Genomic DNA, 20,877 nt, shown 5'->3' with positions numbered 1-20,877 from the left:
GCTTAACAATCACAACTGATATATTAATAAAACTTGATATAACAAACATGAATGGACATTATAGCTAATTAACAGAATAGTACGGCTTCTTAAGAAGACAAGTTTTACTTTAAATTTTGCATGCTAAAACACAAATGCTATGAAAAGAATACCCACAACATGTCAAGTAGCATCACTATCAGTTGACCAGCTTTCTTCGTAGGAGTCAAGACTTTTTGTCTTCTGCCTGTATAAAGGGAACTCGTTTCTTCTGATATTTAAAAGCAGACAGCCCAAAGCTTAATCCACAATCAGGCAGGCGAGACAAAACAACAAACTATTCTCTCTGACTAGTTTTTCAGATGTGCAGAAATTCCTTTTTAACCATTTCCTGTAAGAGGAGTCAGAACACTGTCCGAACACAACCCCCATTCAATGTCACACTGAAAAATTTAGATACATAACAACTAGCAGAAATTTAGCCTCACTGCCTGGTCTAATCTTGAATGTAATCAAAGTTAGATCACACAGTGAAATCAGTATTTTATCTATCCAAAATCTGTAAGTGTCTGCAATGCAAACAAGAAACTTTTGTTAAAACAAGAGCTACTGAACTGCTAGAGCATAAAACCCCATGATCTTTCAACACAAATACACATTTTTGTGAGGATTCAGTTGTAATTCAGACAGACAGATACTGGGTTGCCAACCTCAAATATTAAATCCCCAAATTGAAACATCTAAAAATAATCATTAAAACATGCCCTTATATATTTGACTTTTGCTTTCTGAACAATATAACCATATGCAACACAGTGATATTAGAGGACTGTTTTTCATCACTTTTAGGTTTTTGTACCATCTAAAAATTCTCGGGTGGAGGTGCTGCCCCTTGCACAGCAACATTTACTAACAAATAGGCTTGTTGCTCTGTTACCTTTCACAGCTCCCTGTCGTGGTACTCCATGGTTTCATGTGCTGCAAGTCTGAAAGAAATCCATGACCTACTGAATGAAATAATATTCACAAGCAGTAATATCAAAGAAGCGCTAAAATTAAAGAGCCAATTAGATAACTGATAGACCACTTCATTCCTTCTTCTGCCAGTTCTGTTTCGCATCTCCTTTTCCATGCAAAATGTTATAACCTTCCCATGGGTGCCTCTTTCCTTGGGATTCTACGCCCTCAAGGAAACATATCCCTGAAGGTAACAAATCCTACTGGAAAACACACTGGATAACAAGGTCACAGTCAGCAGGGGCTTTATCTTCAACTTCTTTTAAACCCTGTTTTTCACTGTTAAGGACTGTGCCTGAAGCTCCCTGTTACCATTTTAGTATCAGCGATCTAACATTCATTTCCCAGAGTAATTCTACAGTACACGTTACAGTCCCGTCCCGTATGAAAGTCCAAACCATATTTAAGACTCTACTTTGTGACCTCTAGAGCATTACAGGTTACAGCCCTCCACAGCTTCAAACTTTCTTCTGTGTGATATACTTATTGTAGGAGCACGACCAACCTTTGCATTCAAGTTCCTTACACAGTGACATGCTGCGCAATTAAACAGCAAACAAAACTACTTCAATGGAAGGTTTCAGGAAGTAGTTTATCAGCTAAAATGAAGATTCTCTGGCACAGTATTCACAGAAAAAGACAGTCTGACACAGTACATTAATTCTGTCTGAACAGACAAGAGTTTGCTTCTGTCATGCCACAGAACTTAGTGGATGAGGGAAAGGCTGTGGATGTGGTCTACCTGGACTTCAGCAAGGCCTTTGACACTGTCTCCCACAGCATTCTCCTCGAGAAGCTGGCGGCTCACGGCTTAGACAGGTGGACTCTGCGCTGGGTCAAAAACTGGCTGGATGGCCGGGCCCAGAGAGTTGTGGTGAATGGAGTTCAATCCAGTTGGCGGCCGGTCACGAGTGGTGTTCCCCAGGGCTCAGTACTGGGGCCGGTCTTGTTTAATATCTTTATTGATGATCTGGATGAGGGGATTGAGTGCACCCTCAGTAAGTTTGCAGACGACACCAAGTTGGGCGGGAGTGTTGATCTGCTCGAGGGTAGGAAGGCTCTGCAGAGGGACCTGGACAGGCTGGATGGATGGGCCGAGGCCAACTGTATGAGGTTCAACAAGGACAAGTGCCGGGTCCTGCACTTCGGCCACAACAACCCCATGCAGCGCTACAGGCTTGGGGAAGAGGGGCTGGAAAGCTGCCTGTCGGAAAAGGACCTGGGGGTGCTGGTCGACAGCCGGCTGAACATGAGCCGGCAGTGTGCCCAGGCGGCCAAGAAGGCCAATGGCGTCCTGGCCTGTATCAGAAATAGTGTGGCCAGCAGGAGTAGGGAAGTGATCGTGCCCCTGTACTCGGCACTGGTGAGGCCGCACCTCGAATACTGTGTTCAGTTTTGGGCCCCTCACTACAAGAAGGACGTTGAGGTGCTGGAGCGTGTCCAGAGAAGGGCAACGAGGCTGGTGAGGGGTCTGGAGAACAAGTCTTACGAGGAGCGGCTGAGGGAACTGGGGCTGTTCAGCCTGGAAAAAAGGAGGCTGAGGGGAGACCTCATCGCTCTCTACAACTACCTGAAAGGAGGTTGTAGCGAGGTGGGTGTTGGTCTTTTCTCCGAAGTAACAAGCGATAGGACGAGAGGAAATGGCCTCAAGTTGCGCCAGGGGAGGTTTAGATTGGATGTAAGGAAAAATTTCTTTACTGAAAGAGTGGTGAAACATTGGAACAGGCTGCCCAGGGAAGTGGTGGAGTCCCCATCCCTGGAGGTATTTAAAAGACGAGTAGATGAGGCACTTAGGGACATGGTTTAGTGGACATGGTGGTGTTGGGTTGACGGTTGGACTCGATGATCTTAGAGGTCTTTTCCAACCTCAATGATTCTATGATTCTATGAACTGACAGCTGCCATCATTGCCACTTGTTACTTCAGGCACTCAAGACTTTCAGTAACCCTGACAGAGGTTATGCTAATTTGAAATACTCAATTTCTTTCTACATATTCACATTCATACAACACATAAACTATCTTTTATGTAAAAAAATTCTTATAGTAGCAAAGAGAACCCCAAATTTCACTTTAATTTTGATTATTTATGTGATACAACTGAAATACGCTTATTCTTCTTTTACTTTTTAGAGGAACTTTTATCTGCAAAATGTAGGCCAACTGTGATTTCTTTTTAAAAGTCATCTGTATTCTTACATATTCATACAGTGTTACTTGTAGAACAGAGGTACACTTGCTGCTGCCTGTGTCAGAAATGAACATAAAACCAGATTTTCTTATGCCTTTACCTACAACAACAGGTAAGAAAAAATGGTGCCAGGTAAACTCAATCAACCCTATGGAATTTCAGCTTTTACTCCAAGCTGCTTCCTTTTTTTGAGACCATTACACATTTGGGCTTCTTTGCTTGTTTTATTTTCAGTCAAGAACTTAACTTTTGGGGGGAAGAAGAGAGGAGAGGAAACCCAACCAAACTGGGCAAAACATTTTTCTCTGTGTATTAGTTCAATTCCCACTGCACACGATTGGCAAACAATTGTCTTCTAGAGAGTAAGAATGACAAATTTCATTATATTGCATACACAAAACCTGAAATTCTGACCATGCAAAACTGACATACCAACGAAGCTAAAGGCCAACTGGAAAATGTTTAATAAATGTTAGCAGGTTGTTAATGACCACATTTCTGCTGCACGCAGAGGATACTACATGTTTCTTAGTGGTTAATACCTTACTACTGGAGAAGGAGGAAATATATTAACTGACCTACTTCAAGAACTGCTAGAATAAAATTCCTTGACCCATCAGTGTGCTATACATGAAAACAAACACTGCCTGTCGGATATGGTCCTACTGAGTTGCCAAAACAGCATCTTAGTAAAGCACAAACGATCAAGGTTCATTCTACTGAGGATGAATATAAATTAAAGGACAGAAAATGACAGATATGGTGACTGTTTTATTAAGGTGGAACCCTGAAATGACCGTAGGCTTCCTTTCAGAGCCAAAACACATCCCCCTAACCCCTAAGAAGTGCACAGCCAAAGGACTGTGTATGCATTGCCTTTGTAGTAATCCAAGGGGTAAAAAGGAACCCAGGAAGAAATCCTCCTCATCGCCTTCACAGGGTCTGTCTATTGGAAGCAATTTGGTTACATGACAGTTGGAAGGAAAGCATACAGCCCTTTGCCAGTGTTGGCAATAGGCAAAGATGCCAAGGGGCATTACATACGTTACCACTCAATATTTTATCACCTAAATCTTACATTGACATATTTTGTATGCTTGGAAACACCAGGGGAACTAGAAGGTTAAGGTATAGAGCACTGAAAAGGTTTTCCATTCTGTTATGTAGCTAAATGTTGGGGTATCTGTTGTATCTATCTATTGATCAAAACTTAAAAAAGTGAAAATGTATCAAAGTTTAAATTCTCTCAATAGGTTACAATCCTGTAGCAAAACTGCAGGCAGTCATGAACTGTGGGGAAATCACACAAAGTTCAATCTGAAAATAAGACTATATAAATCTGTGCAGCTCCATACACTAAATCCCCTGTGCTTACATATGTGGGTGTAACCATTTTTTAACTGTAGTTCTTATACTGCTAGTTTGGACAAGCAGCAATTTTAGCTTATAAAATGATAAAGGAAATATTTCTACTTATGCGTATTACAAGGCACATTGCTTTTTACAGTCTTCATAGAACGTCAAATATTTTCAGTTTGTTCTAAATCAATCTTTGATCTAATTTTATTTTTTAAACTGATGTAGTTAAAAGCAGATTCAAAGACACACTTATGCTTATACTGGTTCAGACCACATGGTCAAGTGCCAAGATGTTCAGTAATATCTGACTTGTATGTTCTATTTCTTTGCAAGGAGCTAACTTTTTACCTTCAGCATACATGAACTATGAACAAATTTTAGCTCTACTGTAGAACATATTACTTTTTAGCAGAAACTACCATGTGCTATGCACTTACTCTGTAAATTCAAAGCCTTCACACTTCAGAGGTAAAAGAGCTGGGGAAAGGACTATATTCTTACAAACTAAACTGCAGGGTGTGTGCGGTTTTTCCCCACAACAGTTCTGTTAAATTATGCCTCTTGATTTGCTTCATATTTACCAAGAAGTCTTTTTTTTGTTTGTTTGTTTTAATTGTGCCACAGAAGTACTGATAATAAACACTCATGCTACTCCTCAAAATCACAAAAGACATTATTTCCTTCTATTTGATTTCAGGTGCCCCTAAATGCCTCATTCATGTATAATGAATTCAGACTCCAGTATCTGATAGCATTATATTGCACTGTAAATTAGGACTCTAACCTAGTAATTTGTCTCATCTTTTAAGAAAACCTCATATTAATGCTCATCATAAAAATTCTATTGACTGTAGAAGCTGCAGTTCTTAACAAGTGATAGCAGATGTTAAAATATATGCCAGACACTACCATTTAGCTTGCCAAAGAGGAAGAGGTTGCAATTTAGCAAAATTCTACATCATATGCGATACATGTAGGTAAACATACGTTCTCTCAAATTGGAAAAGTGTGGTAAGCAAAGCCTGGGATTGAATAATCTTAACTAAATACATGCTATACTTTAAAACCATAGTGACAAAACTAAAAGGATTTAGATTTAAGTAGACTGACTAAGATGTTTTCCTCCCTCCTCAAAGAAGGTGGGAACTCTTCAATTTCTGCAGCCATGAGCTGACTGCAGATATCCAGGGTACCCTTCAGTCCTCCACTATACACTACAAGACATCTTCAGTATGCCATCTAATATTTTTCTATTTCAGGAACTCTCTGCCACAAGTCCCTCCAGCCATTTATTTTTTTTTTTTTTGGTCTCAACTCCATTCCTCTATCATAAATCAGATATTTCTCTCTTTACATTGCAAACATTTTAACTTCTTTTGGAAAGAGGTAAGAAGTAAAACTAGGATGAGATAAAGGTACTGCTCTGCACATAGCAGTACCGAGAAAACAAGCATAGCAGTCGGAAAATCAACACAACGAAATTCAATGGTCCCAACAAAAAACCCCCACTCTCATTCTGGAATATACCAGTAGTACTGTTGTGAAGGACATGGGCTTAGATCATTATTTCACGAGGTACTTCAACATACTCGTAATTTCAAGGACCCAAAAATCCTGTTATTTCAATAACATAGTCACTTCATTTTTTTTGCTACATCAGATACCTAATTGAAGCTGATCTTAACAAAAACAAGGCAAACCACCTTTTAAAGATGACATCAAGCAGCTGATCAGATAAAAGTAAGCATAAAAGACATTGAGGTGCTGGAGCAAGTCCAAAGAAGAGCAACAAAACTGGTGAAGGGTCTAGAGCACAAGTCTTATGAGGAGCGGCTGAGGGAACTGGGGTTGTTTAGCCTGGAGAAAAGGAGGCTGAGGGGAGACCTCATCGCTCTCTACAACTACCTGAAAGGAGGTTGTAGCGAGGTGGGTGTCGGTCTCTTCTCCCAAGTAACAAGCGATAGGAGGAGAGGAAATGGCCTCAAGTTGTGCCAGGAGAGGTTTAGATTGAATATTAGGAAAGATTTCTTCACCAAAAGGGTTGTCAAGCATTGGAACTGGCTGCCCGGGGAAGTGGTTGAGTCCCCATCCCTGGAGGTATTTAAAAGACGTGTAGACGTGGCGCTTAGGGACATGGTTTAGTGGTGGACGTGGCAGTGCTAGATTAATGGTTGGACTTGATGATCTTAAAGGTCTTTTCCAAAGTAAATGATTCTATGATTCTATAAGCACCAGGGAAAACTAATCCCTCAAAACAGGAAGGGCTATAAAAAGAGTTATGTTACATGGACAACACCTTGATACACCCCACAGAATAACCTTTGCCCTGTCTTGCCCCGCCCCTTCCAATGCGGACTAATGACCTATAGCAGGAACTATAGACTCAGGTTAAGCCTAAATAGGCTTCATTCCCAATTCTGTCAGTTGAATTAACTCTTCAGGGTTAGATCACCATCTTGAAGAAAAGGATGATAATGACCACAAACCTCATTCCAGAGGGATACAGAATCCATATAAAACTAGTTAAATCCACAATTATTACAGAGGGTTGGCAAAGAACACAGCTTCTCACCTGCTTTGTGACACTGAGCATATCTTGCACCAGGAGGTGCTAATGTTGCAGTTACAACCATTTTTGTTTCTCCCTATCCATGTAAATTTTTTGTAATGATATACTGAGAATAAAAGTAAACTGCAATGACCTCATTAGTACAAAGAACAGTCAACATGTACCAGCCAACTACTTGAATAACTGAAAGTAGGAGGCAGTGAGGCCTGACTGACTTCAAAGATAGAAGCATAGCTTACTGGGCTGTTACTATATTGCCTTTGGGTATTTTAATGTAAACTAAGTGTAGGCTGAAATATCATTCTAAAGAAAGCTCCCAGCAACAACAAAGCAGAAGTATTATTCAAGTGTTATTCAGGCGCTGTAGCATTTCCTTATTTTTGTCATTTCTCAGAGTAAGGTCCCAAGCTCCTGGAGAAATAATAAATCTGAGAATCTAAAGTTTTATAAGGAAAAAAAAAAACCCCAACAGGTAGCCCTTATGGCTAAAAAGGAACTGAAACTAACTTGAACTACACTCAACTTAAAAAGAAGCGAAGAAAATGTAGAAAGTCAAATAAGAAAATGATCCTCTTTACCTCAAAACAATATTAGTGAAGTTAATTAAATGTTGTACAAGTGCCAGGAATACAATTCTACTGCTCTTTGACAGATCAGGGCCCAGTAACATAAAAATACACTGTAATCAAAGGAGTTTTTAATTCTACATACTAAAAAAAAAGTCTACAGATTTATGCTTTTGGAGTAAGATATGTTGGTGTACACAGACACACACACACACATTTGCACAGACACTCACAATGACACACCATTGACACAGGGAAGATGTAATTAGGCCAAGAGGAATGGGCTAAATAGTACAATTCCCATTTAAAGTACATACTTTATTAAGCTGAATTTCACTTGATGATTCACCACATCAGTACTATGCTTATAAATACTCAGAAATGACAGAACATTAGTTAGAGAGAAAACGTTAAGTGCAACAAAGCAACTATCACAGTGTCATGCAATCCGACCCAGAATTTTGCATTGTTGGTAAGTGGTGGATACATAAATTTCTCTAAAATGAATCTTAATCAATATAAAAGTTACTGTTAGCTCTTATTTGTATTAGTCTTGTGTTTAAAAGACCCAGTCATATATCAGTGTTATATAAGATATCATAAAAACGTGGAACCAAAATGGTTTCTGCTCAGAAAACTAAATATAAGACAAATTCTCTACATAAATTTGTAAGACAGAGAAACAGGAAGAACAAGAAAACAAAGAGATGATGCTGGCTAGCACTGTGATCTACATATCCCAGGAACACAGAAAATGAAATGCAAATATATGAAGGAAGTTGAAAATGGAAGGTATTTTAGAGAATGTTTATGAAATAATGCAGAAGAAATTCTAGAGTAGCCTCTGCCTTTAGGGTTCTTTCAGATACGGCCTTCCAGCGAAGTTACCTTTTAAAGAGCAAGCATACTGCACTGGTGATGATCCAGCTCACCTGCTGAAGGAATTCTTCAAACAGTTCTCCCTAAGGCTTGGTCAATGTTGTTCTACACTACTTGGGAAAGGAGTTTCCATTGCAGTGTGAGAGGCAGTCCCTCCCACTCCCTGGGGCTGAGCATGCTGCCTCTGCTGGACCGGGATAAAAGCCAGATTTGGTTCCCCAAATAGCAAGGTGCTTTCCTGCCAACATAGTTTCTTTTTCTTTAACAAATGTTTTCCATTTGCTTTTGTCTTATAAACATATCAATTAAAGGATAATTAAAAATAGGAAAACAAGGTGTTTTAAAAATGAGAAAGGATTATTTCACCTAAGTATAACATGTTCTGAGGGAGTTAACAAGACATCTAGCACACATAACACTTTTTGATCTGTTTTTGCAAAAGAAACACATTCATGTTTCACTAAAACATGTTCCACTTACTAGTTTTAACATAATCAGTATTCAAGAGGGTCAGGACCAATGCTGATCCAAAAAACTTGAGCCTCACTATGTGATTCACACAGAAAGCCATTCTTATTCAAATCACAACATAGAAAAATTAGATGATTCATCAAAATATTTAAGCTTTTTATACACAGCTGCTGGTTTTATCTTCTTTTCTACATCATATGATAGATATTCCACCAGTCTATTCATGATTTAAAAGAAAAGAAAGGAAGAAGGAAATGAAAGTGTCCTGAAAATAGAAATCAAAATGTCTCTTGATTTGTTTTTCTCCAAAGGATATAACAGAATTGTTAAATTAATACACTTTGCTCAGGAAAGAGCAAATCAGGGATAAATGTATGAAGAGTTTAAAACATTTCCAAATAGAGAACTATAGTATCAGCCATGGCTGGACACTGCTGAATAACTGATACTTTTACAAAAGACGTTCAAATTTACCATGCCAACGTCCAACATTGGGAGGGTAAACAGAACAAACCAAAACAAATCCAGTAGAAAGCTTTAGCCAACCATGCAAGAGGCTAAACTGAGGTCCCAACAACATTCTTTCTAGCAAAAGAGAAAATACGTTTCCTTAAAAGTCTGGACTTCAGGACCAAATCTGTTTCGATGGCTGCGTTCAAAAGAAATACTAAGGGATCTCTGAAGTGTACACGGATGCATGTTCCTTTGAAACATTACCATTAGCAGCAAAGGATAACAGACATAAAAGCAAGTTTCTCTTGAAAAATCAGTATGCCTTAAATATATGCACTATGAATACAAATTAAACTCTAAAGGGAAGAAGTGGCTACACATATAGATATGATACATATAGCTACTCCAAAATTTATTTAACCTCATTTAGTTAAAACTGTATGTGTGTAGTGCGTTACGCCAGCAAAAGGTAAAATAAACTTTCTTCAAAGTTCGTAACTCTTCTATTGCAGATATACTTGCAGAAATAACAAACTTCTTAAATTAACAGCCAAAAGATATCAGCCTAGAGAACTATCTGATTCAGGACAGACAGACGCAGGCAAAGCCAGTAGCAGAGAGACCCCAGTCACACAAAAGCTGATATTGTTCTTCTGAGCGAAAATCCCACTTGTAAATTCAACGACATCTGCATTCAGAATCACCCACAGAAAGCGTCCCTGGAGATGTGACCAAACTACTTCACTCAACAGAAGAAAGATTTCTCTCGTCTCTTTCAATGTAGACAGCTGCATAAAACAGCAGCTTCTGGTTTTACTTTTTAGCAAACCTTGCTTCCTTTGATGCACTGACAGAGAAGAAACACAATGAGTAAAGATCTTCTCCATTAGGCACAGCCTTGAAGCCCAGTATACTTTTCAAAACAAATAATCATTGAAGGAAAATCTTTTGTCGTGATACAGAAGATAGCCAAACGCCAATGTCTCCAAAATTAGTAACCTCTTCACATTTATTTCCAACTTCTTTATCAGTACTGCTGACACAAGACAGCAACGCCTCCCAGGATCTCTTTTGTGAGTCAACAAAAAAATCTTAATCAAAACATTTGATAAGGCTTCTAAAAATCTGTCAGTAGTAATAAAACGCCACTTCACTACTTAAATTTAGCTCTGTTTTTCCATAAAGTTATCTCCTTTACTTAACTTTATTACATTCTTTATTATCTAAATTGGATACCAGAATGAAACAATCTATAAAGCTTTATATAGACATAAACCCAGGCAGTTCTAAGTCACACACAGGAATGTCCTACAGCATTCCCCAAAATTTCGATCATCACATTTCTAACAGAAGCGAGAAAAAATTAAAATCTGTCCAACCCAAAGTTACTCTTTTACTTTACTAGAAAGATCAGTTATTAAACAATTTTTTTTTTTTAGGTAGTGAATATTTCTAAATGGTTGTTTCTAGAAGGCCCCTTTCCTTACTCTCCCCAGTAAACAAAATTAAGTTTTTAATAACGAATTGTGTAATTTTTGCACAGGAAAAAACCCACTCAACACAATAGAGGGATTCTGTAAAACTATGAAAAAATCACACAATGAAACTATTCAATAAGCCCACATCAGGATATGCTGGTGTATTGCAGGATTTGGCCCAGAGTAAATATAAATTATTTTGTAAATAGTTGGCACCTTTCTCCCCCTTGTTTTGAACAGCTTTGGCACCCAAGTAAAGTAGAAGAGTGTCTTAAGATAGCTATCTAAACAGACATACATAAATCAATCAATCAAAAACAATCGATGGGATGATAGGAACCCTGCTTTCTATGGCTTTCAGAGGTGCCTGTCCTCATAACACCTAAGTTAATGAATTACTGAGAAAGAAGACTTCTATTTTGCGACCTGTATTACCTGAAAAAACCAACACATGGGTAACTTGCACTCTTAACACAAAGATCGCCCTTTCTTTTTTTTTGCTTTCAGAAAAAGAGTTAGTTCAGAAGCAAAAGAAGGTATTTCAGCAGCAGGAGTGAACTATCATCATGTGCCTAATCTAAAAATAAGGACAACTCTTGAGAAAGAGTAGGAACATGAGAACAAATTTAACTGTGGAAAAAGGCCAAGGAAGAGGAACAGTAGTTTTAATGCAAAGTGACAGCCACAACTTCAGAACAGATTATAAAATTCCTACTTAGTGGAATATAATGCTTTACAGGTGACTTGTTCTGGTGGCCTCATTAACCCCAAATACTCTGAGAGGAATAAACAGTTTCCCTGACAGAACTTCATCCAAGTACAACTGATGATTTTTTCAGAGTTCTGAGAGAAACTGTAATAGTATCAACGCATAAACAGAAATCAATCTCCCACATTCAAGTTACTGAAATGAAAAAGCTACCCTTTCAAATAATACTGTCTGTAACTTGCTTCAGTCTTTCAAATATGTATTTCATGACATTGCAATTTTTAGAATTTTATTTTGTATTATTCTAATCAAAGTATCTTTGGGAAGATTTGATCAGCCCCCTTTTACATAGCATAATAAAACAAAAATGCTTTTTGATAGCGTTTTGTTCTCACAAATACGTTATTATAGTGTGCATTTAAATGTATCCCTTTCTGTCTAAGAGAATGATCATGACTTTTAAATAAAAGAATGGCAAAATGGTATGAATTCATTGCAGTTTCTTCTTGTTTAAAAGGCTACAGCAGACCATTACAGAAATATTAGATCATTAGTGAAGTACTATGAACCAGACTGGTACTGTAAAGAACAGAAAAAAGCAAAAGCATTGCAGAAGCGTGAGTTAATGTCTGGTAGACCTGTCATACAGCAAAATACTTAAACTAAGGCCATCTGGTTTACCGAAGCCCAAGAGTTATATGACAACATAATAATGGTTAATAAATATGTAAAACCTTCCTGCATGAATGACACAAGTGTTGCAGTTCTTATTATTACACTCGTGTTATTCTCTTCCTGTCCAGATTTTTATTTCTCATTCATATTATCTGATCACCTTTCTATACTGCAGCATGCAATATGAAAAGACAGAGTAATTTAAGCATCTGGAACACAAGCCAGATGAACTTACACTGGGAAAAAAAGATTCATATTTTAATACAAATTGCAAGATAAGTTGTTGGAGATGCAATTCAGGAAAGTCATGAGCTTCTAATCCCTTCTTCCTGCATGCTTCATATGATTTTATCCAAGGACCGTTTATTGTAAAATGCATAAACAGTTATCAAGAACAAAGATTAGAACTGTAGAATCTTGTGCCAGAGCAAAGCCCCCATCACTTAACAGCTAACTATCTCGGTTTCTTGAGTCATACGGGCAGCTACGTTGTGGGGAAGCTTTACCAGAAGACTTATGTTCCCATACAGGCCAGTTCAGAACCCTGCAGCTGGGTTCTCTTCTGGAAGGAAGTATGTGTGGATTTGAATCCTTTGAAGTTGAAGGATGCACAGAATCCAGGTAGCCCACTATTCACCAATCCTAAGCAAATTGTAAGAAGTGTACAAATCATCTACTACATTTTAAAGAGTTTGGACACCAAAGGAACTATGGCACCATTTACATTCAGATCATACCCCTGCAAAGCTGCATATAGGAACTAAAGCATTCAACAATTTTTCAGAAACTCTTTAAAGTTTCTACAACCATAATCATCTACCTGCAGATCAGATAGCTGGAATGACTCCTATTTCTGCCTGTCTTTCACTGGCTAAAAAGCATAGACATCTTGTTAGATTTGTGATACTCACTGAGGTATCCAAGCTGTTAAATTTAAGACATAGTAATAAAATGGTCATCATCTATACGGTCACATGAGCATTTTGGTTTGATTCAGGAGTGCATTTTTGAAATGAATCTTCTGATTATGCCCACCTACCATTCTTTGGTTTTCATTGTACAGTGTTACCAGAGCATATTTACTCTCAAATGACACTAAAATAGAAGATGCTGTTCACCTACCAGTGGTTATTCAGTCCATAGGACTGCAGTATAGCTAGTACAAAGTAAAACCCCTCAAAATACACAGCATTGTCAACACCGGGTCCTCTGTGTCAACTGCTTTGCTCTACAGATCTGCTATTGTTACGTTGTAGTACTTGCTAATGTGGACGTAGCCTATACCTCTGTGGATTTGATTCCATCGTGAGTTTTTTCTCAGTGGAATGTGTAGATTGCTTTAGAAAGTTTGTCTTGCCTGAAAGCAAGTCCTCTGTCTTCAACATGAAGTATCCATATATCCCAGAAAAAAATCAGGGAAAGTTTTTTCTGCTTCTTTTTGACCTTTATTTTAGACCCCAATGCTGTGCAGACACAGAAATCAATGACAGCGTGATATGCTTTTGAATTTGTCCTTCACTGAGCATCTTGGCACTCAATGTGAGGCAGTGTAAGCCTGCAGTGATGCTGAAGGTCCCTGTTTTTGCAGAGAGTTGAAGTTCAGCAAATACTTCTACCTCAAAACTATACATATGTTTTCCCAAATCCACACGATTTTGGAGAAAGTACAATATATTTGCTTGTTAGGCCTTCTTGGTTAAAAAACTATTGGGAAATATAAACAGGATTTCTGCATGTGACAAGGTAACAAGAAACTCTGAAAACAGGAAGTCCTCAAGGCACAGAAAGGTAAGTAGCGTGCAAGCATTCTTCTCTCAAACAGCAGACTACTTGCTTTTCAAAATTATTTTTGCAAAATATTTAGTTTTCTGGAAGAAAAAAAAAATAAATCTATGAACCATCTGATATCACAGTTGATCTGCACGTGTAGCCAGACAGTGAACTATGCTTACGGATAGACAGTGAAGAAACAGGAACCAGATTTTGATTATGCCTACCAGGAGGCACTAACCTGTATCTTCCAGCTTCGTAATTTTTGCACACTTTCTTGTGGAACACCCACTGCTGTCTTATGGAGTAATAGCTCTCATGAACCACAGAATAATACAGATTTAAATGACTAAGCCTATTACATACTGTGTTCAAGAATAGGACAGAAACAAGCATATCTAGGTGTTTCACACAAAAAATGTCCTACTTGTAAGAATATCCATAGAACTCATCTAAGATTATTATATTACTTAAAAATAATAAAAAAGGAATGAGTTTGTACAAAGTTACAATTCACATTTAAAATAAAAAATAAAATCCAGCCCTTATCAAAAGAAAAAAGCCTATTCTGATGAATTATTTTACAGCAAAGCTATTAATTCAAACCAAGTCATTAACAACTTACATATTGTAAAATATTCTGTATGTATAGTCCTAAAATGTATTTTTGTGTAAAGTAGTTAGTTGATTGTTACATTCCACACCTAAATAAATTCATTTTGGTATGAAACAAAAAAAGAGAATATATTCGGGATAAAACAAAATATTATCCAATGAACAACAGATACAGAAACGCATTCAAATTATTTATCACAGAAAACTTACATCTAGTAGCGTGTGAAGATGCTGATCCTGGAAAACACTGTGAAGAAAATCTAAGTCTTTTTCGCTGCAGTCTGTAAGTGCATGAATTTCTTCCAGGCTGTCCAGCACCTGTGAGACTGCTCCTATGGGGCAATAAACAGGAAAAAAAAAAAGAAAGAATAAAAATCAATAAAGCAAAGACTCACGGTAAACTGAACTTTGGAAAAGGACACTTTCACTTCATCTGGTACAACTGGAACAGGAACTTTAAAAAGCTGGAGTTTTTACAGGAAAACTCACTGAATAAACTTTACGTATATCAACAGTGCCCATATGTGGTGTAATTATACATAAGAAATGGTTTAACTGAAGAGAGGTTAAAACCTGTTTTTATTAAGCTTAGCTTTGTTCTATTTTAGCCTGGTTTCCAACGATGTCTTACGAAGTTACTTGGATTATCTGCCCAACTGCCTGTCCTCACCATTCTCACCCCAACTTTCTCTTTTTTCACTTTTTGAACTGCTGGCCAATTTCAAATACATATTCCAAATCAGTAAAAATTTGAAAGAAGCAACGCTTTCACAAATTCTTTTAAAATCAGCATCTGGATAGAGGAGGGAAGAGAGCGAAAGACCTGACTGCTGTGTCCGCTGGAGGAGAAAAAAAAGCTGTAACATGAGCTCCGGTTTTTGTTCTGTTTGTTCTGCTTGCCTGGTTATCTCAGACCCAGTTATAGCACTTGCTGCCTTTTGACCAGTGGATTGTTTTGGGTCACAGGAACATGGGGATGATTTTTATATAGTGTAAGGGTGAAAAGTGAGGGATATGGGGACAAAAAGGAGAAACAGGAGGCATTACGGAAGGTGGAAGTCCATGAGGAGAGTTGAACTCACAGAAGGGGAGGATACAGAAACACAACACAAATCCATAGTAAACCAGTCCATATTGGTTCCCTGTGGAACAACTTGTTTTAAAAATCAGGTATCAGTGGTGGCTGCCACTTGTGTGCATTACTAGGAATGCTAACTTTGGCTTATCTAAACACCCACAGCCCATGTCTTCAGTTTTTCCACAGTGGTATAAGCATCTGGAAAGATGGTGGCATATCCAGTGTTAGTCTGCAAAAATGCTGGTGTCTGACAGTGAACTGCTGAACGCTTTTTCATAAATAAATTCTTAATTCTGGATACAGTATTCTACACATTCTGTAATTCACTAATTTCTCCTGAATATGTTTATTCTGTTTACTTATTCATTTGCCAGTGTCCTTTTGTCAAGATAGATAATATCTAAAAAATTGCTGTATTTCTTGAAATTCCATCCTCCGCTGTATGAACAATTCTTACCAGCCTTCTTTAACTCAAGCCCTTTTGTAATCTATTGCATTTTCAGAATGTAATAAAAACAAAAAAACCAAGCCCCTCCTAACAACACAAGGAAACAAGTTAAATTCACTTATTTCTCTGAAAACCTTGAAAACCAGGAATAAACAAAACAAAATACACAAAAACTATTATACAAGACTTGTGACCTCATGGCTTAGAAGGACGAGTAAGTTACAAGTCTAGAAACTCTTGCATCGCATTTAGTACAAGTCTCAACCTAGGATTCTCCTCACAGCTCCTTGTACACCAAGGTTAAGAATGACAGTATTCCCCTCACTCACAACTCATGGCTCAGGAGCAATAAGACTTCTTAGTCCCCTTCCATTAAATGTGTCTGACTACTTACTTCCAACTGATGTATTAATTTAAGTTATGTTCCTTTAAAAAAGTGGTGGCTGGTCAGCAAATAAAACTAATGCTGTGCATGGAGTCAGGTGCACTGAAGAAGAGAAAAAACTGCCATGCCCTTGATAACGAATAAGCATGCTTAGCTGAAAGGAACTGTCCATATTCCTCTGCCTGCATCACAGCTTCCTCACTGGGAGTCACAGCAGGAAACCTGAGAAAATACAGGGACTGGGAATCTGCTGGTAAGAGCATGGAGAGATCCCAGCTAAGCCTTAAATGCAAGGAAGAAAAACATTACCTAGGGACCCAAAAGGGACTGTGCTGAGTTTCTTTTAACGTTTTCAGTGCATCAATTAAAGGTTGATGAACTCAGAGATCTTCAAGCCCGAAGTTGACTTTCCAGGATGCAGGTGGCAGAAGGAAATTTGTTACAACTCTCTTATTTCTTTTCGTGTCATGCTCAGAGTTTAAATTAATTATTTTCTTTTCTAGCAAAACTTTGCTTTCTAGGTTCAAAGCCCTTTCTGTGTATTTGGAGTGTTTACTTTAAGGAAAACTCAAGAGGAGATTCACTTCAGAGGCTTGGATATCTTAAGAGTCTCTAATACTGCTCAATGTTGCTCATAATGCCTAAAACTTGAGCTAAAACCAGAACCAATGAAAAGTATGTTCAAAGTTGGCTGCAGTGCTGTATTATTGTGAAACACTGCATGCTCTGGACCACCACAGTATTTATTTGACAATATTATTTACTTTGGGAATTTTATTTTGTGGAATACTTTGAGGTCTTTCAAATAGAAATAGAAGTTACTACTTTTTTAACATTTGTGTCTCAACAACCTTTTGAATATCTGGGAATTCCAAAACATTAAGCTTTGTTCATTAGGTCTTTTTTCTCCTGTCCATTGGTCACATCGAATAGATGGCTGTAAAAGAAAGCTTCCAAGAACGTCCTTAACAAATTTGATGAGAAGTTCTGACAGTGCCTTTGCTAATCCCTCAAAATCAGAGTTCTACCTTCTGTGGTTTTTTTTTACCTACAATCTTATGCTGTATTTACTGCTGTCTTTCATGCATTTACAAATAACAGGCACCTGCATGAGAAAATGGCATAGTAGCAATATACTGACAGCATGTTATTGCATAAAAAAGTGATAGAACAATTCTACAGGCATTTTTGTGAACACCTAAACTCTCTCTGTTACAGACATCTGGTTAAAAGCCTAAGAGTACCTTTCAGAAGAGTTTTAAATTCAGATAAGAGATAGTACATAAAATAAAATTAACCAATCTTTACAGCACACCTGTCCCTAAAAAGATTCATATTCTATCATATTTAAGCTAAATTTCTAACCTTTGGGGAAAGTGTAAAAGCACCCAATATTTATAATTAAAGCTTGTGTCCTCTAGAAATAGGATTTAATCTCTTTTCATCATTGCAAATGCACCCATTTTAGCCTCAGAATAGATGATAAAGGAAAGACTTAAGTGAGTTATTATACAGTCATAAAAAAGCTCAGATTTCTCATGGTCTGTAGCAGTTACAGACAGGATCTATAAATATAAAAATTATAATGATGCATAAATATTAGGAAGCCAGGGGAAAAAAAGGAAGTTGACTAACTTGACTGGCTTTGTTTGTTTGCTTTTTAAGACTCCCTAAAGTAAACTTTGTTAAAAAATGCTGCTTATTGCCACAGAACTTTCAAGTAGTCCCAACCACTTAGGTGAGATGAATCTCACCCTGCACCTTAAGTAACTATAAAAGATATACACATACGATTGCACAGGAAAGGTTGTAATTCCAGTGATACAAGTAGAAGACTCTTCTCCACAGTAATAGTTACAAAATCCACACCAAACATGGTTGTGTGAGAAGACTCTGGTAACTGTGGATCCTACTGTAATTGCACATATATTCTCAGTGTGCAAATAAGCAGTGACATTCTGGGCCATGCACATAACCTTGTCTTTCTTGTATTCCCATAAGACTACCTAAGAAAGGATAGCTGCAACTATTCAGAGTTCCCTTGGGGCTGACAGCTCTGAAAAGTTGAAAACTATGGGCTCTCACTATATAAAAAAGTCAGAATGCTTATGACCGTCTTCTGCAGTCAGTACTAGTACATGAAATGTTTTTATAGTTAGTGGAATGATTTCTTAAGGATATTACCAAATTGCTTCTAAGAAGATGGTGATGAACTGAGTAGCTTTCTGCCTACTGAGGCAGATCTATTATTTGTCAGTTAGACATATTTGCTTTATAAGGCAATAACTTGGGTTTATTTCTTCACCCAGTGTGTAGTCAAAGTTATCATAGCTATTTCCCGCAGGTTCTGTTACCTCATTTATGGAGGTGGCCATTCAGAAATAGTTCTCTCTTACAGCTGAATTCTATCTCTAGAGTCTTTGTCGTTCTCATACAGTGCCCTTAATACCACCTGAAGTTGGTATGGACACTGGTTCATCAAGTTGCAAGTAGACAAAGCTTTGGTAAAATACAGTGCTGTTATTACATCCTGGCACCTAGCTATTCTAATCTGGAACAGGTGGTTTGGCTAGAGAAACTGAACTTTAGAAGTAGGTAGGAGCTCCTTACTTCTCCCCAGAAGAGAATAAAAGAAAATAAAAGAAATCTTTAAAATACTGTTCCAAGAATTGTCTACATATTCTCCAACAGTAATATGTCTCCACCACAAAACACCCCAAAAGTTTGCTTTTCCGAGGCTCTGCAAACAAGGCAGGTACAACTGACTTCTTCTCTTATGCAGCAGGCAGTACAGAGAATTACTAACTCCCTTTCATGCAGCAGTGATCTGCGACAGTGTATGACTAAAAGAGTGTTCAGGTAAGAAGACTTAGATCCTGCTGCAAAACACAAAGACTACAATTCTGACTGCAAACACATTCTGAGAGAGAGTAAAAGAATTCTTTGTTAATGCCCATTTAAATCTTGGTCAGTCATAAACCCTCTTCTGAGCAATGAAAACTTGTTAAAGGAAGCCTGACCTTGTTTAAATACGAAACTATAAAACCATGACCTTTTTGCAAGTCTCCTGCAATTAGTATGCCAGGAAACAACTCTGCAGAAGACTTTATAACAACCATTATAACAATAGCATATTTCTATTAAAGAGACACTGACAAAATCTAAACCCCTTAGATTTGCAGAACCATATAAAATTAAGTTCCTGACACCAACCACGCATTTTAATCCTGTTCATTCTTATAAACTACCTTAATCTGGATCTGTTGTATAAATAGGTAAGAAACTATGCCTTGAAGATTTTACAGTGGTTTTTAAATGACTAACCAAGGCTTAGCTGCTATTTGTAATTTCTCTATATATCACAATTCAATCCTTATGCCAGTCAATCTACAATCAACACAAGCTGATTTCTCCCAACTTCATCTCTTGTCTGCCTTCTCGAGTGCAGCCGCTGGAAATGAAATTAAAAAACAGTCCCGGCTCTCAAAGCACAGGCATTTCAGAAGGTAGGATTTACATTTCACTTGGTTTATGAAGAGGTCTGCAGCTAGCACATACAGCAAGGAAGAAGATAAACCATCAGAAATTGTTAGATTTTAGACGGGTCAAATATTAGAATCACTAAATGAAGTCACTGGATACAATCTCATAAAAACCAAGCATGGACATTATTATAAAGTGCAGTTATTTTCAGAAAAAAATATAAATATCGTGAGATTCTGATAGAGCACATCTGGTGAAGTGACAATGAGATAATTTTTACCAACTCTACTGTGAGATTCAAGTTTCATGGATTTTATGTTTATTTTTCACATATGACAAATAAAGATTCTTTGCTTCTGCTTTAAGACTCCAGCGACACTTATACCTTTAAATGACCTATTTAGTGACAACTGTATAAATCAGTGCCTCCAGTAGTTTTGTTTTGCTGGCATCTGATTACGATACCCTAAAAACACAAGGCATAAATGTTTAACACATTAGGTAATTAAGTACTATATCAAAATGCTGTGGAAACGAAGGGGTGCCTGTCAGCTGAGGTTTTCAAATCACAAACACATACACGTTTAAAACTGTTCACATTAGCCAAACACGAAAGTCTAGGCTCAATACCAGCAAAATTATAAAATACTATGCCCACATTATATACAAGGCCAGGTTTGCCTTAGTAGCAGTGGACAGGAGTTAAAAACATGTAAGAAAGATCACCTCTATTTCCTGTTGGTCCTGTGAAG

General features: G+C 37.7%; 1 protein-coding gene across 11 annotated transcripts in view; it reads right to left on the bottom strand.

The window, feature by feature from the left end:
- The window catches only part of CASK (calcium/calmodulin dependent serine protein kinase), a 235,006-nt gene that overhangs the window by 56,232 nt on the left and 157,897 nt on the right, over nt 1–20,877 (bottom strand). For all 11 annotated transcript variants that reach the window (XM_076355172.1, XM_076355180.1, XM_076355195.1 and 8 more), the window contains one exon: nt 14,942–15,063. In XM_076355172.1, the coding sequence (XP_076211287.1) occupies nt 14,942–15,063 (122 nt within the window). The remainder of the gene's footprint in view (nt 1–14,941; nt 15,064–20,877) is intronic.

The sequence above is a fragment of the Aptenodytes patagonicus genome, chromosome 1 (genome assembly GCF_965638725.1).
Source record: "Aptenodytes patagonicus chromosome 1, bAptPat1.pri.cur, whole genome shotgun sequence".
Classification (NCBI taxonomy): Eukaryota; Metazoa; Chordata; class Aves; order Sphenisciformes; family Spheniscidae; genus Aptenodytes; species Aptenodytes patagonicus.
This window is presented reverse-complemented; position numbering and strand designations above follow the sequence as displayed.